The sequence below is a fragment of the Oculina patagonica genome, chromosome 9 (assembly GCF_052425735.1).
Source record: "Oculina patagonica isolate OP01 chromosome 9, crgOcupat, whole genome shotgun sequence".
In the NCBI taxonomy this organism is placed as follows: Eukaryota; Metazoa; Cnidaria; class Anthozoa; order Scleractinia; family Oculinidae; genus Oculina; species Oculina patagonica.
In genome coordinates, this window is record NC_135766.1 from 8,194,143 (window position 1) to 8,221,055 (window position 26,913).

Consider the following 26,913-nt stretch of genomic DNA (forward strand, 5'->3'; position numbering starts at 1 on the left):
CTATTGTCTTTTCCACGTGACTGAGAGACCCCATGAAAGATCAGATCACGCCACGCACACGCGCGGGTTAAAAGATGTGTAAGTTTGGTCTCCATGAATGAAAGCGAATTTCATCGTGTTTTGTTTGAATCAAGTACGCATTTGTTTTCGGAATTCAGGATTGGAATTCTACTCAGGTGATCTGTCGAAAGAAAATTGACCAGTCTTTTTGAATTTTTGGTCTAACTGATGATGAGAAGAACGGTGCTAGCGAACCGACAGCGGACTCTCGATGTTCAGTAAACAAGCGCTAACAAAATCTTCAGAAAGAAAAAATAGTCTTGCTCGCGCGCGCTTCAAGCGATAGGCATCGGGGGTTGAAGCGGAATAATGAATATTGAATACTGGCTTAAAATTGTAAAGGAATATTGAATATTGGCTCAAAATTGTAAGGAATATTGAATATTCAGTTTTTTAATCAAGAATATTGAATACTAGCACTGAAGAGAAAATAAGTTCTCCTCACCCTCTCTGTCTCCAAATGAGAATCGCAGGTGTTCTATATTTTCGATATTTGGCAGGCGCTCTAGATCTGCCTCATGTTAAGCTTGCAAAATTTGCCACGCGGACTACTCCCCAAGGGAGATATTTTCTTGTGACGTCACTTTCAAAGCACATGTTTCAGTTGACCGCTTTAAATTTTGACGCTTTGGTTACGGTCTAAGAACTGTTCGGATTTGTAAAGATGGGAAAGTACAGGAAAGACAGGTAAGTAAAGCTTTTAAACTATTTTTAACTTGAACAGATTTCCAAAGCATAAGCTTACAACAACGACGACAACAACAATAAAAATCGAGAGTTCTTTTCTAATCGATTTCTAAGTGTAGTGTTTGAAATCCAAGTAGATCCATGCATCTTCGCCATTTGAGCGCTAATAAACTCATCCGAAACTCATGTTGACTTCAGTCTGCCAGCGAAACCAAATAACGCTGCAGACAAGAAGTCACAGTGAAAGGTGAAAAGGATAACATACTATTTTTCTGCAATTGAATGAACAATGATAGTTCACAAGCCTCAAAGTCGATCTCAAAGTAGACTTGAATCGAATTTGAAACTTTTTGGCCCTTCAACTCTGCCAACTAACGAATCTAAACATTTTTAACCGTTTGTTAGCTTACATTGAAGCTCACAGATTCCACGTTGGAAAACAGAACAACGCGAAAAAAATGTTTTAACCCGGTGTTTAAATTGGCCTTATCGCTTTTTTCTACGCCATCTTGACAGGTAGGCGACGCAGTTAGATATTATAGTGTGTATGGAAATCCGACGGCAATATTTTTTTCAAAAATTGAATTCTGGACAACTTATGAATTGTAAAGTTAAAATGCTAGGCAAAAGTTTTTATTCACCAAGTTTGAAAGATGTAGCTTGGCTAAAAAGCGTTTAGTTACGTTTTTAATTTTCCATCCAGTTAACGTTGTCTATATTTTCCCGTAAATTGACGCGGTTCGCGGGAAAAAAATTATAGCCAAAAGAGTAATCGAGAAATGCGAGGAATGTCTTAAAAAAGGAACAGAGGGCAGCTGCGTCTACAAGTGCGAACAATGTTTCCGAAACAAATGTTTATGCGAAGAATGTAAAACCAAAGGGCACAAGGAATGGAATCCTATTGCGAGACCTTGCGAAAAATGTCACTAAAACAATGAGGTTTGTTACCGCCTTCTTCCCTTTGGCTGGTCTTCAGACTGCGAGTCACGACAGAAGAAGAAGAAGGCATTCATGGAACGTCTTTAGGCCTACTCTGGGAGCCAAAGTCGTCATAACTTTGGGCGACTTAAGGCGACTTTAGGCGATCTTAGCTTATTTTGTCCAAAATTACGGGCGATTTAAGGCGATTTTGGGCGACTTTAGGCGATTTTGAGCGACTTTAGGCAATTTTAGGTGACCTTTTAGGCAATTTTAGGTGACCTTTTACGGGCAATTTTAGGTGACCGACTTTACAGTTGTGGTATACATGTACATGAGAATCATCATGGTACACCATAAAGCACTCTTACAGAAAATATCTATACTAAGAGCGACTTTGGGCGACTTTAGGCGACTTTGGGCGACTTTGGGCGATGTTGGGCGATTTTGGGGCCCAGAGTAGGCCTATCTTTCTGGAAGTTTTCCCGAGACATATCAGCTGCCTATTCCAGATCCTCCACATAATCTAAAATCTGTACGTTCTGCTGTTTTCTGGTACTGGCTCTATTTGGAGGAGTACTTAATAAATGTCCATATTCTTCTCGTTGTAAGAAGAGACCGCAATCAAAATGTCAGTTCGGCTATGAAGAAGTATGTGTCACTGAAAGCCTTGAAAAATAAATACCGAATGTCGATGGAGACGGCACTGGAGATTTTTCACCCGAAGGTACAACGTGCCATACCAGCACAAGATTTTATAATTACACTGGTTCCTGAAATTTACACATTTTGGCGCCAGAATAGGCCAGGAAACATCCTCTGTCCCTTAGACATCACCATTCACAAAGAGAGTGGCAGTATCTTCTTTAGCGACCACACAGCAAACCAGATAATGAAGTGTGATTTGCATAGCCCCTCCAATGTAATTTCGATCGCAGGAGGAAAGGAAACGGACAACAAAGATGGGCAAACTTGCTCTTTTAGAGGGCCCTCTGGCTTGTGCTCTTTTAAGACCATTTTGTTCGTCTGTGATTCTGGAAACGGAAGTATTAGAGCCGTGGACTTTGCGAGACTGGTTACCCGAAGTCGCACCCAGTGCCGTAGCAAGGGGAGGGGCCAGGGGGGCGTGCCCCCCCCCCCCCAGTTTTTTTCCCCAAAAAGTAAAAAGAGTCCTGTATAAAACGTTGAAAATAAATTTTATTTCCCGACAGTTTTGAAACAATAACATTTGTACTTCTTTTCATTTGTTTGTGGGGGACAACCAGCGGCGCAAGCCCCTGTTTGAGAAATTTTCAAAAAACGACCTGCCGATGAAGTCTACGTTTGCCTCTAAGGCAACTCAGACAGTTTAGTAACTACGAACTTACTATGATGACTCTAGCTGAAAGGTGAAGCGGAGTCTGAAAGGTGAAGCGTCTTCGGAGCTCGCGTGCCCCCCCCCCTCCCCCCCACTTATTTTACCCTTGCTACGGCACTGGTCGCAACCGAGTAACACTGGATGTTTCTTGTGATGAAGAACAGGAGAATGAGGACAATATTCCAATCGAAAGAAAGATTACGGACAACTGTCGTATTCAGATTGTCGAAATTCGCCGTATTCAGTTATTGACCGCGTCGAAGTTGTAGTCAATGATGTTAAGGAGATAAACGCGTTTTCGAACAAGTTTGTACAATGACCTACAAAAGAACTTGTTATAAACCTCGTGCAACACTTCATTGTTTTCTAGATTATATAGACTCATTGGTTGGACCGCATTATCGTCATTGTTTGTTAAATAAAGCTTTTCACTGAAACATGTTGCTTGGCTTATTTTTTGGGGGGTACTATTTTGCTAGTCAGCAAATAAAGAAGCCACATAGTCTTACACTTTAATCAAGGCCATTGGAGGTGTAACTAGAGGGCACCATTAAAAAAGCATGTAATAAGTGATGAACTAACACCTTCCAGAAGGATAGCATGACAATGCATATGTCCAGTGTCCTGTGTAAAGGTAAAGGTAAAGTCTGTGTTCGAGCCAAGTGGCCCATACAGCCGGAGCTTATCCCGGTTTCCGTAGCATTAAGCGACTGAGAGTATTGCTACCCCCCCCCCCCCCCTCCCCTGGATGGGATGCCAGTCCATCGCAGGGATTACCCCCCAGCAGTAAATTCGCTGGTACCCATTTATACACCTGGGTGGAGAGAGGCACTGTGAGAGTAAAGTGTCTTGCCCAAAAACACAACGCAGCGCCCCGGCCAGGACTCGAACCCGGGCCGTTCGACTCCGAGTCGAGCGCGCTAACCATTAGGCCATCGCGCCTCCCACCCAGTGTCCTGTGTACAACTTGTGAATTAGAATAGAATATTTGACCGCTCTCGTTTTGTGGGTCTGAAAATTGTATACCTGGGAACATCAACCTATTTAAAGGAATAATGAATATTGATCTCAAAATAGGCAAGGAATAATGAATACTTGTGAAAAATGGGCGGGGAATAATTAATATTTAAAGTGAAAGTATTCCGCTTCAACCCCCGAATAGGCACACACTCAGCGAGAGAGGAAAAGCTAATTAAAATTGTTATTCTTTGAATTCTTGTTCATCTTCTTTTGTATCATTGTCGTTTTAACGTGTCGGACCGGAATCTTTACGTCCCACCGGCAAAGTTTCTTCACGGTCAGGCATCGCTTTTGATAAATACTTGTGCTTATATGGTATACAACAAATCGACCTCATTTTTCCATGGTCTACACTCTTACAGACCATAGAAATGACGCCATAATATGTCCAAAACTTTGCAGCGAAACCAGTTTTGAACATTTTCTAACGTCATTTCTATGGTCTTTAAGAGTTTATTAAAAACTAGCAATGGTATATTGCAATTCCTGCGTTTGATTGGTTAACAGGCAATGGTATATGAGCTCATATACCATTGACTAGGTGCTTACCGATAGTGCTAGCACTTTTTTGGCATTATTTGGCTTCGCGAGCATTTTTTTACATTTTTTTCATTTTCGACTGATTATTTGTATGATTTTGCGTTAAAAAGCGCAATCTGACTTTGTCTATGGCGTCCAAAGATGCATTTGCCCTTATTTTAGTCAAAGGAGCCCAGGAGGCTGGGGTTTGATAGGTCAGCGGCTGCCTTCTAGAAACTCCGTCCATCACACTTGTTCCAAGACGTTGTCATCGAGGAACAATGGAAGTCAGCCAGCCAAGGCAGAGATAGCTGATGGTTACATGTTGTTTTAAGATAAAAAAAAGCGGAAAAAGTGAGCATTTTTATGTAACCCACGAGCACTTTTTTTAAAAAAAATAGCATTATTTTAGCACTTTTTTGGCAAAAAAAACAAGCACTGCTTTAAGCATTTTTAAATGTTTTTTTTTACGAGCACTATCGGTAAAAGCCTACCATTGACTACAAGCATAGTAACCAATACGCGTCAACGAAAACAGCCGGGGAGCTCAAATATTGCAATTCTTTGGGCGTTTTTAATAAAACAATTATTCGACTCGCGCTTGTTGGATATCTACCATCTCATATCCAACGCGCGCTCGTGAATATAGCCCGAAAGAATGATTTTTGACTGTTTTCTCCCCTTCAAAGATTACAATTTTCTCGTGCGCGTTTCTCGGAGGTGAATAGTTAACAATTATTCACCGAAGTGGAGGGGAAAGTGGTAGATATTTACCGAGTCGCGAATTGTTTTAGTATATACTACACAAGTCGAATAATTAGCGGACCAAAACATCACTTTCGGTAAACAAAGCGACGAACGAAGGAAGTTTGTTTCTCTTTAGCTGCTCGGAGGTGAATAGTACTTTGCTAATCACCTCCGAGTTAACCAATCAGCGCGCGCGAAAAGCACTTTTCACTTGTATGGTATAATATTTATACTAACAAAGGATATTCTGAGTTTGAGTAGCCAATCAGCGCGCGCCAAAAGCGCTATTAGTATATTACTAATCCTTGAGATTCCTAAAACCTTCGGTTTGAAAAATGGCTTTTTTGACATATTAAGTCAGGATAAATCCTCAACAGGATTAACTTTTCTAAATTTTTACTCTTATTTTGTTATACTTATGATAGGTTGGTAATAGGACTACGTGTCGTCCAATCCTGTCTGACTTATCATACTCGTGATTAAACAAATAAGACTCCCGCTACGCGGTCGTCCAATCAGGGTTAAACATTCGTGTGACTACAGAACAAATTGGATTCCACTCAGTCCAATTACCATTATAAACCGAGGAAGCATATGTGTCTAATCACCCTGCTGGCTATGGCAAGAGGAAAAGGGCAAAGATTTCGAACGTTTTTTTTTTAAAAAAAACTATCATATGCATGTTGCGGGTATGAGACTATGATTTATTTTCGCCTTTGGATAAAACCCTGAGGACTCAAGGGAACAATAATCAAGCGACAAAGCTGTGACAACGAGGGGCCTGGCCAAGCGGTAACGTAAGTGGACTGGGACGCAAGTAGTCGCAAGTTGAACTTGAGTATAGACTTGCTTGCGTCGGGTGGTCAAACGGACTCGCAAGCTAGTTTACCTGCAAGTGCACGCAAGTTGTAAAAAAAGCCATTTCAATGCTACTGCGCGCGCTTTAACTCAGTTCTTGAAGTAAACAGCAAGACTTGCGTTGGGTGACCAAACGGTGTAAAACTTGCGCTGACCTGCGTGCAAATTTGATCTCGACCAAAGCGAACACAAGTCATCGAAAGTCAACGCAGAGGCACGCAAGTCATGGCCAATCGGAACTTGAGTCTACTTGCGTCTCCGTTAGGCCATTAACGCTTCTTGAGTAAAATTCCCAGGCTTATTATTTTTTTTAAAAAAACATCACATTATCCAAGTGTAGTTTTCGAGGGCGGACTTAGGGACTGACCATTATTTTTTTGGAGGGGGGGGGGGCAACCTCGTTCCCAGGGCTTTTCCCTTGGTAATTTGGAACGCCCGTTCCAAATTACCAAGGGAAAAGCCCTGGGAACGAGGTTGGGGGGGATGAAAAATATTGAAAAAAATTGTTTGCAGGGTCTGGAAAGACAAAATAAATTGTTTGCAAACACGATATGTATAACAAAATATAGTAAGAATTTCGAAAAAAAATGTTTGCAGAGGTGCATAAACTAAAAAAAAAAGTTTGCAGAGGAAAATTTTTCATCCCCCCCCCCTCCAAGAAAATAATGGTCCGTCCCTTATGAGGCTAGGGGTCCTCATACAGATCAACCCGCTGTTTGTCGTGCAGAGTTAAGATCACTCTGCGACGATCGTTTATACACTGACATATCCCTTTCTATCCATAGACTCAACACTCAGTTGTATGACTAGTTATCTAAGATCAAGAATAAAAAGATGTCAGAACTTACTAACACGCGTCGTCGTGAAACTACTGTAGAACAAACTGTTGAAGCTGTTGTACCCAAATAAACGCGCAGGATATCAGTAAACTAGTAGCTACTATACCTGAGAATCTTAGACGATCATGAAATAGCTCTTCTTGCTAAGGGGCCAAATTTCATTCCCGTTACATCCCTAACGAACGAGTTTACGGCAAAGGAAGACAGCGAAATTTTTTTTAGACGTCTATGTCTTAAAGCTTATTTCACTGAGGCGGCCGTAGAAACACAAGAGACCTCTGATTCTGTTAATAACTCCCAACATGATTCATTTGCTGTGATTATACACCGATTTACCATCAATACAGAGAGCTTTGTTATTCCAAAGAATAGAACAGTCTGAGTGAAAACACTCTTTCCTTGCTGCAGAGCATTCTGCGAAGTTTTTTAGGCATTCCTCGTAAAAAAATGGTAGCTTGATGGGCAAAGCAATATTACGTATGCTTATCGTCAACCTCGTTCCCGTGCACTGAACCGGGGAGCACTGGGTGTCTTTCCTACAGAGCTGAGAACATGCGCTTTTGCAACTTATAGCATCGGCAAAGTGTGTTTGTTTTCTAGCTGTTGAACTGAGGTTCAGGGCCTGAGGCTAAATTGCAGAATACCCCGCAAATGAGATTCATCTTATTGAATAGCAATAGTTCCTATTGTTTCTTGCCTCGTTTTTGTCTTGTGACGTCATGACGTATTGTCTTGTGACCTCATGACGTAGTCATGACGACACAAGATAATACTACAGGGGACAAGGTGCATTCCATGCGTATTGCTTTCTGAGGCCGCGGAATTTTCCCGCCATGTCAATATTTTTCCCGCCATGTCAAAATTTTCTTTTTTTTTAGTAAATGCCGAAAAATGCGATCATCAGATTTAAACAAAACAGATGCAGACTTCTCAACCTCAAAGCACTGGAAATCTAGAGATTGAGGTAAAAAAATCTGGAGATTTCAGTAAAAACCGGGAGATTGATCAACTGACGGACAAAAATAACTAAAAGAGTCCTAAAACCAGGCGCTAATCAAATGACTTGTTACTCTGTTTTTTCGTGAGATTTCTGTTTCTCGTCGTGAGATTGAAGTGAAAACCGTGAGTCTCAGGACAAAATCGTGAGACTTGAGAGGTCTGCAGATGCTGTTTACACTGACAGTTGCGTTTATTTTTAAGCTTTTTGTTTGTTTTTCTTAGTGATAAAAGCAATCACACGAGATTCCCACCATTCTAGTCATATTAGTCAATCTGATAATAGCTAGCTATTATCAGATTGACTAATATGACTAGAATGGTGGGAATCTCGTGTGATTGCTTTTATATCCCACGGCACTTTGTCCTATTCCTCTCATGGATGTCCGCCATTACATCGCGTTGTACAACTACGTGTCAATTTACAACGCTCCGAATTGCGCTAAAACACTCCTGTGTCACATTTCTAAGAGCTACGTGACCTGTAGATTCTAAATATACTCATTGCGCATAGTTATCTTTCAACACCATGTACTACGCATTAGTTTTAGGTTGAACACATAAATCAGACCGATTGTGTAATAAGCCGCGTTAGGTATTAACCAGGAGTTAATACACCAGATCCGCCCTCAAGTTAATAACGCGCGGTCGCACAGCTAAGTTCCGATTATTGAGCTTTTGAAAGTGCCGTGCCTGGTTAATACCTAACGCGGCTTATTACCTGCCTCGTCCCCAGTCGCTCGCGATCGTTGGGAGAAACGTTTTTAGTTAAAACCCGCGAGGCCTTGGAAAAGCCTGTGGAGGAGGCAGGCTTATTACACAATCGGTCACGTAGCTCTTAGAAATGTGACACAGGAGTGTTTTAGCGCAATTCGGAGCGTTGTAAATTGACACGTAGTTGTACAACGCAATGTAATGGCGGACATCCATGAGAGGAATAGGACAAAGTTTAAAGCGTTCTTTTGAAACCTGTGAAGTTTTCATCACTATCTCACATCTTAATTTTGAATCATTAAACTATATAGAATTATGCCCCGTAAAGATTTTTGTAGTCCCAATTCTTGAAATCAAGATTTGAGTCAACTTAATATTACTACCAAATTCGATTTCTTTTGACAATGACTTCGCTTCACCGAAAAAACGTTGAAGACCTTTGTCGTGTATGCGGCAAAAGACTACAAAAATCGAAGGGAGCGGGGACTTCGAAGTTCCTGTATCAGAAAGGGAACGATTTCTTTGCCGATTATTTTTTTAATCTTCGTACAAAAGGAGGTTGTCGAAATTCACCGCGGTATTTTCATCACGGGTGTTACGCGCATCCCGACCGAACGGTTGTTCCAGCGTCAAGGGCGACACATTACGACGACAGTTGCACGGTTTGTTACCGTGTTATATGCTTCTGGCTAAAATTAAGAAAGTTGGAATAACCCAAGAAGGTAAGAAGGGGAAGAAAAACCGTTTTGGCCGACCCTTCAAGCAGCACACAGACTACTCCTGACCGACCACCAAGAGCCTATGTCGAAAGAGTTGTAACCGGTCGAAGCACCTCTTCATCCCTTGAAGTTTATGCGATCAAAAAAAGTTTGAGATTCTTCTGACTATAATCCTAATGATTCCACTCTAAATATAATTACAGCGAAGCGGTTAAAGACACAGTTATAGATGTGTTAGGTAAAAAGCGCGGCCCATTCACAATAAACTTTGATGCATGTGTCGGTTAAATCTTGTTTTTATTTCTCTTAAATTCTGAATTTGTTTACCTCATCAACCCAACGAGATATAAAGGAGTTTGTAAAGTTCAACAGGACGGCATTTTTAGATGCCTCCTCTCCTCCAAAATGCACATGCTGGAAGAATATGCGAAAATGCTTAAAGGCGCTTTCCATTGGACTTTTACGGCGAAAAATTATTCACCATGAATTCGCTCATCTTTCTTCAACATTTTCCCATTACCGGTAATAAGCCAGCAACATCTCGCCCGAAGAAGAGGTGGTGGACAAAACACTGACCCCCAGTCCATGGACTACCCCCATGGACTACCCAAATGGACTACCTAAAATGGACTACCCCTTAAAAATGGACTACCCCTTAAAGTACTATTCCGAGTGTGTACTACTTACTGAGCTGTTGTTATACGCACATAATTTGCACTTACTTCGGTTACTTTCGACAACTCTAGCCGCCATTTTGAATGAATTACACTATACATCTGCTGACCTCAAAAAGCGAAGACTCATGCCCTATTTTTTCCTCAGGATCTGTCTGCCTACCGGTTCTGTTCTCCTCGCTGCGCTGCCAAAGTTATTCATTCAAAAATTTTCTCTGGCCACCAAATGTTTAAGATTCGCCTCAAGCAACTATCTGATACTATTAAAAAAGTTTGGATCTTCTGTAGTGCAGTGCAGTGCCTGTTTTGTCTGTCTCTATGAGTCCAAAGATTGATTGCTTGATTTGAGTCTACACTTTCGTGATCAGCGGATGTTCATTTAGTATAATATATTCAAAATGGCGGCTAGAGGGATACGTACGGCTTGAAAATAAACAAGGTAAGACGTAAGTGCAAATTATGTGTGTATAACAACAGCCAGGTAAGTGGTACACACTCGGAATAGTACTTTAAGGGTAGTCCATTTTTTAGGGGTAGTCCATTTTAGGTAGTCCATTTGGGTAGTCCATGGGGGTAGTCCATGGACTGGGGGTCAGTGTTTTGTCCACCACCCGAAGAAGATGTTAGAAGATCATCACCTTGTTGTCCACCCCAAGAACAGGGGAATGATTCCTGAGAAAAGAAGCGAAACTTAAACTAAACGAGGAATTAACACGAGCAACAAATAATTAATAATTCAGAGGACAATTATAGGTAAAAAATCCAATAATTCATATAGGCTTAAAAATGTTGTTGACGCTTCATACATGTATTTAAAGCTCCCCCGCCCCGCATTTATACTCTTTGTCGTTGATGTGAATAGAGCTTTAAATAAACTATAATTAATTTGAGCTTCCACCAAATATATACACAACTTGTAAACAATAAGTCGACTAACAAATCATCTTCTCTTGAACGCTTCATTTCAGGGAGAATTTAGTTTAAACTTCTCATGGATTGAAGCGGTTGGTGAAACAAGAGGCGCAATGGCGGCGATAAGCGTTCAAATTGCCTCCCAAACAAATTATCATAGCGCGAAGAAATGAAATGGGACTAAGACACTTACTTGATATACGAAGCTTTTAACCTTCCAACTTCTGTTCTCAACTGCTCGTTTCATCGGTAAAACTTCTAGAAATCCACTATAAGCTTTCAAAATTTGCACCCTTAAGCATCGCGCAATACCACCAAAGTGATGTTTGGGAGCCGAATAACTCAAATTCGGGCGATGGAAATTGAACAACTTCGACGGCCATTATTACCTTGAACCTTCGATGATCGTCTCATGTTGTTTCCCGTTCACACATACGATTGGTTTAAAAACAAAGGCTCTACCCACACTTGAACAGTAAACAAACCCGTTGTTAGGTGTTGCTAGGTTGCATCTCATTATCACAGCGCATAGCGCTGCTCATGTTTCGCGGGCTCAAAAGAAACTTAAATTCCGTCCCGAAAGTGCCGTGAGAACAATGTGTTTTATGATTTTGGTACAGCAATAGGGGAAAAGCATGTCTTAAACAGGATTGCGCCTTACAGAACTGTTGGTATGTCGACCGACAATATGTCAGGAAAACTCCTTTTTTGCCGTTTCCATTTTTGATTAGATCCGATTACAAAGATGAAATAGACCGTAGTAGTCGAACCACGTGTGCCTTTACTTCAGTTGACTAGCTAGCTTAGGCAAGTTAGAATTTGTGCTGATTAAGGGCCTGATTACATGAGCCGGGCTGGCCCGGCTAGCCGGGCTGGCTCGGTTTGCCGAGATCTCGGCACGTCTGTTAAACGCAACAAAAATCAACTTTGCGATTACATGACAACCGGGCCAGCCCGGCTAGCCGAGATCCCGGTATCGCGATGCCGGGATCTCGGCTAGCCGGGATGAAAATTTTCCATGTAATCGCGTTCACCGGGCCAGCCCGGCTAAGCGGGCCAGCATTAAATTTCTCTTCTGAGCACAATATCCGACGAAAAAATCAATGCAACTCCTTCTAAATAGGATGTAGAGGTAAAGTAACCCATCCAGATGCATAAGTGCAAAAAATTAACCACCAAATATTTTTTTTATTGCCGTAAAAAGGTGATTAAGATCATTCGTGCTCTGATCATTTATGCTAAAACCGGGCTGAAAGTCATCTCGGCAAACCGGGCCAGCCCGGCTAACCGGGCTCATGTAATACCGGGCTGAAAGTCATCTCGGCAAACCGAGCCAGCCCGGCTAACCGGGCCAGCCCGGCTCATGTAATCAGGCCCTAAACTAGTTCAAAACAACTGATCCCGTGGATATTATTTTCCTTGTGTGTCTTCAATTTGAGTATTACTCGAAGACACACGCGAAAGGTCAACCATGAAACTTTGCTTGGTAGTGTGCGTGAGTTTATTGAAACGTGAGGCTGAAAACGTTCTTATCAGTCACAGACACAGAACAACAAAGGAAAATCTGTGACTTTGTTGACCTTTTTAAGATATTTAAGAATTATCTGTGACAGATAAATGCTTATGAATCTGTGTGTCTGTATTCTTTTTGTGCTGTTATCGGAGTCCTATAACTGTTCAACGGCTACATGCTGGAGTGTACTTTGAAGGTCTTTGAATTTAAGTCAAGCCTACTTTCGGCTGCTTGGAAAAATCGCTTTTGTTAAGGTGTCGGAAACAAGTCGCGTGACAATAATAAGTACAAACATTATCCGCCTGACAGAAATAGCAACGATCAATTAGTATGAATCAAAATGGACGCTTAATTACCGTGATTGTGATCGGAATGGATACTATTAAGGCATCGATTTCAAAACTTTAAGCACGTAATCTTATACAATAATTAAAGATAGAAACTTCACGGACAGTTACTCAGAGTTTAACGCACGAAGCGATCATCAGACTGTGTCGTTAGATGCGGTGAAATACAATTTAAACTACGTTCATGGAGGACGGTTGGAACGATCCTGTCTCTGATTGGCCGTGTAGTACTTGTTTTCGTGCCTGCACTTGGTAACAAGCTCAGATCTTTTGTTCAAGAAGGTGTATCTGTCAGCTGATAGTATGCAGAGCTTCTCCGTCAGACACAAATTGCAGCGTGACGGGTTTCCCCTGTAAGCGCTTGCTCTCGTGACAATGGACCACTTGATCGAAAATTCGGTGTTGTTGTCTTTTAGGTCCCAAATCTTATATATGAGTTGGATTTTAAACCTTTCGCGTGAGAACCTTTTGTAGTTGGAATAAACCTTTGTTTTTATCTTTAGCTGTGAAATCGTGAAGTTCAGCGCAAGCATTCACGACAAAGGTTTCTGAATTGACAAGTGAATCAAGAGTTTCGTATATCGTGTTTTGAATGTCACAACTTTTATCGAGCGACAAAAGTAGCTTTAGTTTAAGTTTAAATTTTAGGGGTGAGGAGTCTAAATGTTTCTTTATGTTAGATGCACGCTTTTTAATTTTCGATATCTTTACAAGCAATAAATAGACGTGAAAAGCGGTCTATTTTCAAATAAATTAAACTCTGAAAAGAGTCACAAGACGCTAAGCCCAGAGGGCTTTTGATTCGAAGAGTTCCGACTCGGTGAATCTCATTTGCGGGGTATTCTGCAATTGCTCCGGGCCTGATATGAGTGTTGGACTTAACCAGGTATCGGATAGAATTGAGCTCGCTCACACGAGTCGTGTACGTATACATCAGTCTTGATGTGTTTGACGGTCATAACTTTTGAGCCCGTGCCAAAAGGCAAACCGATAACAGCTTCTTGAATAAATGGCACGCGATCATACAGAAGCGATGACGTTGACAAGGGGTCTTACATAATTTTGAGGAAAAAACTTAAAGTAAATAAAAGTAGCTGACACCTTGTGTGTGAAAAAGACTGTTATCCAAATGCAGCTTACATTTTTAAACATAAGAAGCTTGGGGATCTGATGGAATTCAAATAAATACAGATATTATGAATTCACAGACCAAGGATGCAAATAATACATTTTCTTAGTTTGCTTAATTGAACAACAGTAACATTTTATTTTATATTTTTATATTTTTTCAGATTTCCCTATGTTGTCTCGACAAAGATTGCGTTATACTGTATTGTGATATCACGGATAAACGACATAAATTTCTGTCTACTAAATCTAATAGATTCCATCATATATAATTAGTTTATTTCGTTTATACACTGTAGTGTTCCATTCTAACTGCACGGAAGTAGTTTGTTTTTGTGTTTTGCGCGGCAATTTCTTGTTAAGTTAACTTGATTTCTGTTTGATCGGGCCAAACAGACAAAAAGAACCGATCGTGCGATCGGATGGCATAAAGCGATGTCACGCCATCGCTTAAAAAAAGGTAGTAAAGTAATTGAAATCTTTGCTTTGCTTGAACGTTCACTGACAATGTTTATTTCAAAGCCGTTAAAAATATGTCAGACATTTGCTGATCTAAAACATTATGTCTGATAAGATGCATTAAACTGATTCTAGTGTGCGCTGTTGACTTGATTCACACTACTATTAAATTCGGTGACCTCAGTTTTTAAAATACACTCACGGAAATGTCACACAATCTTCTGTTTCGACTTGACAATAATCCTGGGCGTTCCTGTTGCTAAATGATAATGGCCATTAAATAAACGTATGAGTTTTTGATGTGATGTACTGGAAGGTTGTTTTGTGATTCCAGCAGATCTTTGAGTTTTTAAATAAAAATAAAAAAATATATATATTTTTTTATATCTTTGATAATTGTGAACGTCATCGCCACCGCATGCATGCATGCATGCGTGCCGTTTATTTCACGGATGTTTTAATTGGAATCACGGATCACGGTCCTCAAAACAAGCTGATCACGCGTCCGTACTAGATCACGGCCAGATCACGGCCAGCGCGCTGATTTTTGCACAAGTCACAAGTCAAACAGATCAAATAAAGTGCAAAAGTCAAAGGGCGCTTTCCATTCGACCAAAAATTCCGGAAATTTCGGAACAAGGACGAATGGTATAGAAATTTCCTGGGAAAGTTTCCAGAAAATCCGGAAAGTGTCGACCTTCCGAAATGCGAACCATTCAACCGAAAACCCCGGAAATTTCAGAAGCAAAACCAAATGGAACTGAAAGTTTCCGGCAATTGTTTTCGAAAATTTGGGTCTACCTTGCGAGGTTGTCCTCTTTTCCGGAAATTTTGGAAAAAGCTACCATTTCGCACTCAGCCTAAGTTCCATCGGCAGAAATTTTAGCGATTTGTGCAGCTGAAAGCAGCTACATGTGTTAAGGAAGCATTCTTGAAACTCCAAATAAAAAACTTAGGTGAACTCGGTTCCCGGGACTCGGTTGTTTTTCGTTGTTGTTTTGCAGGCGGCTGCAAAGAAATGTACAAATATTTATAACGCGCGTGCAGGCTACGCCATTGTTTTGCTCATTAAACTTTTTAGGTTGGCGACGTTTTCGTTGCTTGTAGTGTGCCCTTTGAAAGGTTCCTGTATTTGTGGCCACGGTGTCATTCATGGCGTTTATTTCAGTGCTCGGAATGCTTTTTATTTGCAACAATATCGAGTTATAAGTGTTGGAAACCGGCCACAGTGCATTATTTTAATGCACCGTAGAAATTTCCATATAAGACGCACTACCTGACCATATGCAAATTTTGTTTTGCCTTCCGTGCAGTCAACCGGAAAAGTTGGAAAATGCTGCTCCATTCGCCACTGGAATTTTCCGAAACTCAAACCAGAATTTTTGGTCGAATGGAAAGCGCCCAAAGTGTAATTCCTAAATAGAAACCCAAACCGCTCCCTACTCCACTGGATCCCCACCAGGTCCACCCGGACTCCAAATTCCAATGACGTCATTACTGTTCTTCACTGCTTCCTTGTTACGTCTTGTCGCCATTTTGTTTGTAATCATGGCGTATCGAGCCTCTTCTTTACGAGGTTTAGCCGTCGCACAGATGGTATTTGGTGCATTGATGATCGTGTTTGGAGTTGCTTCTGTTTTTGCCGTAGGTCATTGGAGTTCGTACGTTGGTTTTGGAATCTGGGTTGGCATTTGGGTAAGCATTGGCACAGTCTGATCCAGTCTGTTCGACCGGACTACATTTAGGTTGTGTTTTCACTGGGACAATTTTAGCTAGATAAACTTGGAAAAGTCCGGAAAGACAGTGAAAACACTTGTCTAGTGTTAAGCGAGTTAAAAATGCAAACTGTTTTCACAAGGAAAAACAGAGGGTTTTCTCGCCTTTTCTACAGGAAATTCATGCAGAGTTATACTACCTCGCAAGATGGTTTAACTTGTCCCGGCAAATACCGCAGCCAATTGCATTGCGTGCAGTGACATGCCTGCCAAATGATCTGCCAAATATTATTTGCCAGACGCTCTCCCCATGGTTCAGTTTGCAAAACAAAACTTTTTAAGCGGCAAATGAGCTCAAAAATTGTTCCCGTTTCTTTCGATTTACAATTCCACTAGCTCCGTTACATTTTCCAGTTCGTAGGTCAAGACCTTTCCTATTTCACGGCGCCGCGTCTTGCGCTTTCGGCGAGGATTGTTCAATGTTGTTTTGCTGCTGGATCAACAGCATATCGTCGCATACTTTGAGTCGTTTACTGCATCCTATAAAGGAGAGTCCTTCTCCTTTGCGTAAATATTGCACGAGAAGTCATTTAAAGCGCTTCGTCTCCCGTATTTTCTGACTGTTGCGCGCTTTTGTAATTTGAATCTTCTGAGTTAGCGGCTTAAATTTTCACAGTAAAAACAGTTGTCACGTTTAACTAGTTTTTTTAAAATGTCGGTCTGTAAGCAAACACCTAGAAAGAATGTTCAGCTAGTTAATCGGCCAAGTGAAAACACAACCTTAAGCTTGTACATCTTGATTCATGATATTCCTGATCGAAATCAGCAATGTGACTATCATCATTCGGCTTCAGCACAGACGTTCCAATGCCTATCGCTAGAAAATGAACAATATATCTGAAGTTGTATTGTTGATGTACGTCTGACAGAAACATCACATGACATTGTCAGTATTTGCATTGACGCAGTTGACTGTGCAAAAAACTGATGCCATCATCAAGCACCTACCGATATTACATATAGTTTACTAGTAATACGTGACTCGCAGGGCCTCGCGAAGCTCTGGGTTGGGGAGGGGGGGGGGGGTGTTATAAATAAGGAGTGGATTATTTGAAGTTGAACATTTATTGAATTGTACATATTCAATTTTCCACAGTAGGCAGAAAGATATATTTGTTAGAAATTTCAGCGGGCATGGCCGCGACACCCTCGTTCCCAGGGTCTACTCCGCTTTGAAGATGGTGGCTTTTTCTGGTTCGTAAAGAGGTATAAAGCGTTGGGAAGCGCAGGCTATTTTCAAAATCATCGACAAATTATTGGATAGTCGCATTTTGGACATTTATTTGATGGCATTAAAAAAAAAAAAAAAGAAGAAGAACGAACAGCAGGAGGATTCGAAGCCTCCGCCCGCGCGCCCCTGATGGCGATGAAAGATTTATAGCCTGAATAGGCGTTGAGGGAGTATTATGTGGAGATCAATGTTATTTTAATCCGAAAAGAAAAACGATAAAAATGAAAGGCTCAGAATTCGAACCCACAAAAAAAAAGAAGTTCGACGCCTTACCATTAGGCCACCAGCGCGCGGCGGCCGTGTGACGTCATTTCCACCACACACCAAGCTCACAAATATATATATATATATAGAAATATATATGACCGTAAACTCCACACGAGATTTCATCCCGCCTGATCCCTTTGAGGGACAAAATTATACACCCCGCTACGCTCGGCCTTCGGCCTCGCTTCGCGAGGAAAAAATAAAAATAAGAAGTTACTTAATTAGATTGATATTAATCTTACTGTACGTGTATAAGATCTTTCTACTGTAATATCTTACTACCTGACCGATACAAATTGAATGTATTTTTTTTTTCAAATACAGTTGAACCCCGGTAACTCGAACTCTGAAGGGAAACGAAAAACAGTTCGAGCTAGCGGGGTTTTCGAGTTAACCGAGTAAACATGACTGAAAAGTGGGTCCAAGGGAAATGGAAGTTAGTTCGAGTTAGCGGGGTTGTTCGAGTTTAATATTCGAGTTCGAGTTACCGGGGTTCTACTTTAGTTGTTACTAAATGGGGACTTTTCTGTAAATGCCTGTGAGGGTTTCTTTAGTCTTCCTCCCAAGTTATTATATTAGTACACATTCTATTGTACTTAAATCATTTCATAGGAAATAAACATTCATTCATTCGACATTTATTCATCAACGATTCGAGTTGTTCCCGTCTGACTTTTGTCCCTGTCCCATACATAGTCTGTTTTGCGGATGCGGCGGCCATGTTGATTCTTCCCAGGGCATCCTATAACGATATTTTAATAGAATGATTTATTTTTTGTGAATAAATCATTTTTGTTTAATATAAGCATTATAGGATACAAAGATTATCAAGATTATAGAATCTTGATAATTCAAATACTCAATACCATGAACCACCCGCATACTCAAACCTTTTTCAATTTTCTTTTAAAATGGTAATGTTCTTACTAATTTTACCCTCAATTTATAAGGTGAACCTTTTTATGCCTTCCCTGATGTGTTCAAGTTAACAGGAATCATGTACTTCAAGTTGGAGACTATTATCATATTTAATAACTCAACTTTAATGTAATATAATATTGTATTTTAATTACCATAGTTTCTTCTGTGTGATTTATATTTGATATCTTGTTTATTTCAGGTTCTTATCTCAGGAATCTTGGGATACATTGGTGCAAAAGATAACTTTACTCCAAACAAATGCCTGGTGAGTTTCAGTAAAAAAAACCTCTAAGTTCAAGTTATAAACTCTCATAGCTTGAAATTGCTTGCAATTGGAACAAACTGTATAAATTTATCCACATTTTCGACTTAAAGAACAGACTTATATGCTGCATAAATACGGGAAACATACATATATGACAGACAGGGTGTGCAAAACATTGCAAAATTAAAACTAAATATTAAACAATTGAATAAATCAAAATAAATAAATAAATATTAAATAAATAAATATTCTGCACTGTAAAATGAATAACTAAAAGTTAATTTATTTAATATATCTTTCAGATGCACTATAGCCTAGGGGGTAACCATTGATCGAATGGAGGCAAAAATCAGACCCCAAAAAAATCCATTGTGCTTCCACAAAACCAAAAAAAAATCCCTAAACCAAAATTTGCCGGATTTCTGTTGATATATCACAAAGAAAAGCATATTAAGAAATTGAATGCTAAGGTGTCATTTTAAGTTAATACCAGACAAATCCCTACTTAAATCAAGCCATCCAAAAAATATGTTCCAAATTTTCCTACCCAAAAAAATCCCAATCATTTTTACCAAATGTAATTCCAATCGCGTGGCCTTGATACTTACTTTGGCTTTTGTGCTTAAACATAATGGAGGCGCTGTTAGAGGGGGGGGGGGGGGGGGGGTCCTTATGTCCCCCATCTGAATTTCAATCTTTTCATGTCACAATTTCAAAAGGTTCGCATGTCGCTGTCGGAATTTCGAATTCATCGATAGTCACTGATAATATCGGAAATGTTTGAGTCTGTAGTGCGTCATGCGTTCTCATAATTCTGTCACTCAAATAATCCCTATTATTATCTGCTGGCACAAAGTGAGATTTTGACCGGGGGAGGGGTACTCTCATGTATGTGGGCTATATAGGTATGTGCCACAGGATAGGGTATGGTTTTTGCAGTTCGGACTCGGGCCTTATATTTAGGGTATCATTTCTGCTCCTTTTGGCTATGTGTTCCCGGTGTGATCCTTAGATACCGTATTTATTCGATTAAGCGCCCAACCTCGAATAAGCGCCCACCTCGAATAAGCGCCCACCCTGTAGGCAGGAAAAGTTAATAAGCGCCCAGCCTCGAATAAGCGCCCACCCCCACCCTCCTAAAAAGAGGGCACAAAAGGAATTTTGATTATTGTTGAAGTTGAGATTGAAATTGACTAAGTTCTTCGAAGAGACCACCCCGAAAACCGAGTTTTTTTTACTGAAACTTTCAATGAATATTTAAAATTCAGCTTTAGTACAGCTTTACGTTAAGTTATTATACATTATTTTCTTGCAAAATAAACGTACTACTTGCTAAAAATGGTAAAAATGTAATAAGCGCCCAGCCTCGAATAAGCGCCCACCTCGAATAAGCGCCCACCCTCAAGGTCAAAAAATTTAATAAGCGCCCAGGGCGCTTAATCGAATAAATACGGTAAGGTACCTAAATTCTATTAGCTAAAATAAACGCCCAGCTAAACGAAAAAAGGTATCTTAAAACTGAACTTTCTGTTCAGGTATTAGTAAAGAGATTTTATAAAGATTTGTGTTTTGCCGTGCGCAGTTAGCCGTGTCGCCCGTCGTGCGCTGTTAGCCATTATTTGAGGCATCACGGAAGGCTTCTCCTCCCCTTGAATAAGGTGTCATTTTTTGGTTTTGGGCCAAAAGGGTATCAATTTTCACCTTCTTTATCCTTAAATTGGGTCAGGGTTTAAGAACCTTTGTGGCACACCCCTATCCAAAATTTATGGGAGAACCCCGACCCCCTGGGATTTTGACCATAATTTTGGAGAGCGATGCAGTTTATTATGACACCGAAGGATATACCTTCCTAGGGGGGTTTGGGGGGCATGCTCCCCCAGAAAAGTTTGAAAAACTGAAGTACATGTAGCTAAGACATGTAGATAATTCGTTCAATGCATGAGAATGGTCTTTTAAAAGTGCAAGATGAGAACATACTGTAATCATATGTAAAAGGGTAAATTTGCAAAGGCTATTTTGCCTACAAGCCGCTTTAAAAAGCACCAATGTCGCTGTCGATTTTGCTTTTTTCTTTGCCGCTGTCAAAATTTCACGGGAGCATCTTGTCGTTTGTCATCATTTCAGTTCCTTCATGTCGCCGTTTCAGAGCCGTGTCAGAATTTACCCTAATAATAGGGCCTCAATAGTCATTATGATTGAAAAACGTTTAAATTTCCCATGATTTTAAGGTGTTTTAATATGCATGTTACATGTAAATAGTTACACACACCTGTAAGATATATTAATTAAGCAAAGTACCCTGTAATGAACATCGTAATGAGATGTGTGTGTGTATATATATATATACATGTATGTATTTGTGTGAGAATTAAGTACTGTATTATTTTGGTGAGAATGTAGGATTAGTCAAGATAAATTTATACAAATGACGAGTAAAGGTGTTCAATTAAGGAAAATAACTTATGTTGATAGCATTCTGTGTGCAAGCTTTTTTTGGTGCCTGTACATGTACGTTAACACTTTGTAAAAAAAAAAAGATAACAATAATTTAAAGAGTCCTAGCTAAGTTGTAGTTTTTTTGTGTTTTTATTGCTTGACTGTCCCCCAGGCTAGCTACCTTCTAATTTATCAGTAATAATGTGATGTTCAAGTACTAACTGTAATTATAGTTTTGTCTTGAAAAATTATCCCATTGAAACTGTTTCTATAATCATCTTTCCTTTCAACAGATTGGATGTTTTATGGGCTTCTCCATCACTGCTTGTGTCATAGCTGGAGTCATGTTCATCTGCTACTGCTTTGCTGTGGCTGATTTTGCAAGGATCCTGCGTTGCAGGTCAAAATACTATGACTATAATCAGCATCCAAGCTATGATTCATACTATAATTACAAATACTGTTACTCGTACAGCAAGAGAGAGATGGCTGCAAATGGAGCTGGCCTAGGTTCTTGTCTGCTAATCTTCTCCATGGTTGAGTTCTTTTTGGCCATTGCGTCGTCCATCTACTGCTGCGCAGCTGTCTGTTGCAGTACCCTGTCAGGTGCTGTGGGTACTGTAAGTACATTTCTACATGTTATCTTCATCGTATGCTTTATTTGTTCTGGCTTGAAGCAGTTGTTAGCTTTTACTATGTAGAACAATCTGGTGCTTTATGTAGTACTTTCGTTCTTCATATGGCATAATTTATTGTACACTTATCATAGCTTCTTAAGAATATTTATTCGTGTTCAGTTTAAATTTAATAAATTTTGAATGGTCGTACACTTGTATCATCATAAAAGTTAAACTATTGTGTACAACATAATATAAACATCAGGGATGCAAATGACAGTCGGTTATCGGACATTGGCTGACCAAAATTTTGTTCATGTCCGACGTACCGTAATCCCAAGTGTGGTCGGACATGATGTCCAGACAATTTTTTTACTATGACGGTAAATCATTTTATGGCAACAATGAATAAAATTAAACCTTTTGTTTTTAGTGATGTCCGACCAAAATTTTGTTTTGTCCGACCATGATGGTGTCTTAGTAGGACATATGTCCTTTCAAGTGAAAAAAGTTATTTGCAGCCCTGAAACATGCAGCGTGCTTTCTCTGCAAGAATGGTCACACACTATTATAGTTTCATCCAGAGTCACTAAGATGGCTGTTGAGAATCACATTAAACTGACTTATGGTTGACTCTGGAATTGAACTTAGCTTAATGACAACCTCACCCAGTCACAAATGGAAGGGATGAATTTTGCATTTGGTCGACACACTTGATTTAGCGATCAGTTCTGTGAATTTATTTTGGTTTTTATTTACAGGTAACTAGGAAACTCAGTAAAAAAAAACTGGTCTTCAAACTTTGGAATTTGTTGTTGACTTCATCTCGTAACTTGTATTTTGAATTTGTTGTTAGACTGTAACCAATCAACAAGTCATGTACGTTCAGCCCCAGCATATGTACCCAGGTGCACAGGGAGGCATGATTATTGTTCAGCCTAGTGGTGCAGTAACAACTATGCCACAGGGATACCCAGTAGCTGGCCAGCAACAAGTTTACATCCCTCAACAGGTAAGACTCAGTATAATATAATCCCAGAGCTTATTTTCAAAATAATGCTAGATGTAAACCATTGTTAATGTCATGCACTGAATATGTTATATTTTTTGTACCCTCACACAGCCTGTGCCAATGCAGCAGCCTGCCTACTGGGCGGTGCCGTCAGGATCCACCCCATCCGGTGTAGTGACTGTGCCCTATGCTGGTGCCGCTGCTACACAGATGCAGAATCAAGGACAAGTATGTAGAAATAAATGATTGTTTATAGGTTGTTAGTAATAAACTCACAAATTATAACACATCGGACTTTCCTGTAAACTAGGCTGGACTGATCAGTGAGTTGTGTTTATTCTTTGGTCAGTACAGTCAACTCTCGTCTTGCGGACACCCCGCTATTGAGGACACTCGCTATTACGGACAAAATCCAGATCCCCAGCGAAAGAGGTTTGACTAGAAATGACTCCTGCTATTACGGACTTTTTCTATAACGGACACTGAACGACGCCCCGAGCGTGTCCGCTATAACAAGAGTTGACTGTAATTTTATTAGAAATAAATGAAATTTGGCCAGCAGATAGTATAGGAATGTGGCAGTATCTAATATAGAAACAGTGACAATTTTGTGCTTTTCTGATGTCGCTGTTGACAAAGGCAATGAAACGAGTTATAATTTTTTACATTCCATGGATCGCTTGTTACTCTAAATTGACTAGAAGTATATTTCATTATAGTTGGGGTTATAAAATGTAAATAATTTACTACCTATCTGTTTGGATGTTGCTTTCAAATTTTGTACGTTAAGTAAAACCTGATTATCTTCACTACTAAAAACTTCTGTGTGGAGAATGAAGCCTTTGTCGAACTGTCCTAACATTAATTATATCAAAATAACACCAGGGCTAACATACTTCTTTTGACTCTTGTGTTTTAACCAAAGGATCACGAGAAGCCGCCACCTTATTCCTTCACGCAGACAGGAAATGCACCGCCTGCATTAGCTTCCTCTTCTGGTGGAACTCCTTCCGAGGCCCTCGCTGCTGATGTCTAAAAACAGCCCTCGCTCACTCATCCTCTTCGCTCCTCTAACTGGAGCATAAGGCTACAACAGTAGTGACATATAAATGAATGCTTCTTGTGTGGCTTGCTTTAGAAAGTTTGTTGTCGTAAAGTAGGACAACTAAAGTAGCACGCTACATTGTATGCAAGAAGTAAGACGTAATCCACTAAATAATGGCCTTGAAGTATAAGTAGACAAGGATTAGCTTGTGTTATAAATGCATGTATAACACAGTAAACACACAAAAGCCAGTGAAACACCTGCCCCCACCCCCACCTCCTCAGTGTTAAACAACAGAGAAACTGAAACCCAAAAACACCAAAGTCGACCTTCGATAGTTTGTCAAGACATGATTTACATACTGGAATAAAATAATAAGACGTAACTTTAACGTGGATGACGCACTTAGCTAGGGTTTTTGTTCATTTAGTGAGATGCACACGTTAATTGTGATATTAAAACAGAGTTCAAACCTCTGAAAGGACTTTTACAAAGTCTGCCATTCCTCATCTTCCCTGGTTCCATGTTACCTTTAAATACCTCAAAAAGCTTTGAATCACCTGAGTCCCCCGCCCTCCAATAGCCGAATGCTGGCTAGCCCGGGAGGTGTTCATTCACTCACTCTGTGTCTCCCTTAGAAAATAATGATTTACAAACAACTGTAAATAATATTGATTATAATAAAAATCAAAGATGATGAGATATTCTAAGAATAGTTTTAATATCATAAATTGGGCCTCAAAGGTCTTTGCTAGAAATGCATGTAAACCCAATAGAAAGTCAAAAGACATTATGGGTTTTTTTTAGAAGCTACTGAGTCGCGTGACATATATACGTTTTAGTATAACTGAGCTTATATCAACTCCTAGCCCTGTCGCTGTGCAGTTTATAGTTTGTATATTTGTCATGCAGTCGCATATTATGAAGTTGTAACCTTATAGGGTAAATGCATGTTTCTAGTTACTAATGTAAGGAATCGTAGCACACTTCTAAAGAGAGTAATAAAAGCATGAAAAAATTAAATGAGACTATCAGTTTACACTAATTATTGTTTAGTCGTTGTTCTTCATTTAAGCTTTCATTATTTGTGTATTACACTGTTGCCAGTTTAAACCTTTTCAGTACCAACTGCCTTACTTGGACATCTATACATTTCTTACATAGTAATCGGCCTGGCAAAAATATTCTTAAACGAACGAGTATTTTTTTTTTTTGGTCCACGCTAGTTTTGGCAATCGTTAAATGTTTCTTTTAATAATATCAATGAAAGCCTGAGTACCGTCAAACAAGATTGACATGAGCTTACGTGAATCACTTAATTGATGTGACGAGGATCAGCGTTACAAATACTATCTGTCTACACGAGAATACGTAAAAGGAGATAGTTTTCATTATGGGCAAAAGTTGCAGTCCCGGCGAAAAAGCCCTGAATTACCAGGGACGTAGCTAGACTTGAAGCATAGACGAGGCAAGCCCAGGGGGGTACTCCATATAACGGCCTATACGGGGAGGCTCCGCCCGAAGGGGTACCTTTTTCAGGCTTCAGAGGTATATAAAAGGGTAGCGATCAAATTAGGTAAAAGGGAGAAAATCCGTCATTTAGGTTTTTTAAAAGGCCTGTAATTAAAATATTTCAAACTGAACAGACCCATTTATGGCTGTATTATTTTAATTTATTAAGCGCTTCATAAAAAATGACAAGAAAACTTCCTGTTCTAAGGCAATATCACGTCTTTAAGGTACCTTTAAGGGGTACCTTTTTTCAGTAAAAGGTATACGAAAGGGGTACAATCTGTCAAAATAGTATATAAAAGGGTAGGGGTAAGAGCTGGGGCGGAGCCCCCCGTATAAAACTTGTTTGAGTCCCCCCCCCCCCCACCGGGGAGGCAAGATCTTGCTAGGGAGATCTGGGATCATGCCCCAGAAAATTTTGAAATCAAGAAGCTCTGAAGCGGCTTTTTCAACATTTTAATAAGGTATTTCTTCAAAAATATCAATCTTGTTCAACTGAGAATTATTTTCCCAACTAAACAGATTTATTTATTTTTTATTTTGGGTTAAAATCTAGACGAGGCAAGTGCCTCGTCTTGCCTCTTGCTAGTTACGACCCTGATTACTGAAAATAGAGAGACTTTAAAGCATGACGTTTATTTTCCCGCGAACGGCGAAAGTTCAACTTCTGTCTTTTGGCGTTCGTACGCGGAAATGAGTAGTTTTGTGTTTGTCAATTTTTGTGAATTTTAGAATGCGATAAAAATGTAACAAAATGAAATAAAGTCAAGCACAGGTTTGCCGTTTGCCGTATAACGTCATCTCCCTAATAACTCTCGCTGGTTACGGACACCAAATTGTGGTCCCGAAGTGTCCGTTATTTTGGGAGCTCGAGTTGACTGTACAGTCAACTCTCTCTTAACGGACACCTCTATAAGACGGATACCTCTTAAAGACGGACACCTGGTGTTGGTCCCGGCCCTTCCGTGCCATTTTTCAGTCATTTTTCTGTAACTAAACTCCCTATAAGTCGGACACCTCTCTAAAACGAACAGTTGGAGCCAGTCCCGACGGTGTCCGTTTTAGAGAGAGTTGACTGTATGTCGTTTACGAAGGGCGTAAGCGCATAAGGCACTATTTACACGGACGCGGTTTTATTTGTAACCGCATCGCTTTCGATGAGGTTACGCCTTTCGTTTACACGGCGCTGATCGAGACACAAAGGTTTACTTTGGGTCGTTTTGTAAATCCGCCATCACGTGGATTCATTCAAACATTCACTCCAGGTCCAGAAGAATCAAATAAAACCGTGCTAAATGAGCCACTGAAAATGACAATTTTGCATCTTTGTGTTGAAATACCAGCACGTAGATTAAAACTGATTTC

The 26,913-nt window shown here is 40.1% G+C and overlaps 1 protein-coding gene across 2 annotated transcripts; it reads left to right on the forward strand.

Annotated features, from left to right (window-relative positions):
- The first annotated feature begins 15,979 nt into the window (after positions 1-15,979).
- LOC144665745 (uncharacterized) lies at positions 15,980-25,081 on the forward strand. 2 transcript variants are annotated; one of them, XM_078527042.1, is made up of 6 exons: positions 15,980-16,162; positions 18,861-18,926; positions 21,656-21,982; positions 22,836-22,991; positions 23,103-23,219; positions 23,917-25,081. In XM_078527042.1, the coding sequence occupies exons 1-6, from the start codon at positions 16,016-16,018 to the stop codon at positions 24,025-24,027; spliced, it is 924 nt and encodes a 307-aa protein (XP_078383168.1). In that variant the 5' UTR covers positions 15,980-16,015; the 3' UTR covers positions 24,028-25,081. The 2 variants fall into 2 exon arrangements, with proteins under 2 accessions (XP_078383168.1, XP_078383169.1); XM_078527043.1 differs by having other exon boundaries at positions 23,929-25,081.
- The last annotated feature ends 1,832 nt before the right edge of the window (positions 25,082-26,913 follow it).

Excerpts from the sequence above, each read along its gene's own strand:
- LOC144665745 (XM_078527042.1), top strand. The coding sequence starts at position 16,016 with ATGGCGTATCGAGCCTCTTCTTTACGAGGTTTAGCCGTCGCACAGATG. Across the intron at positions 18,927-21,655 it reads TTACTCCAAACAAATGCCTG|ATTGGATGTTTTATGGGCTT; the intron begins GTGAGTTTCAGT and ends TCCTTTCAACAG. Across the intron at positions 23,220-23,916 it reads AGATGCAGAATCAAGGACAA|GATCACGAGAAGCCGCCACC; the intron begins GTATGTAGAAAT and ends TTTTAACCAAAG.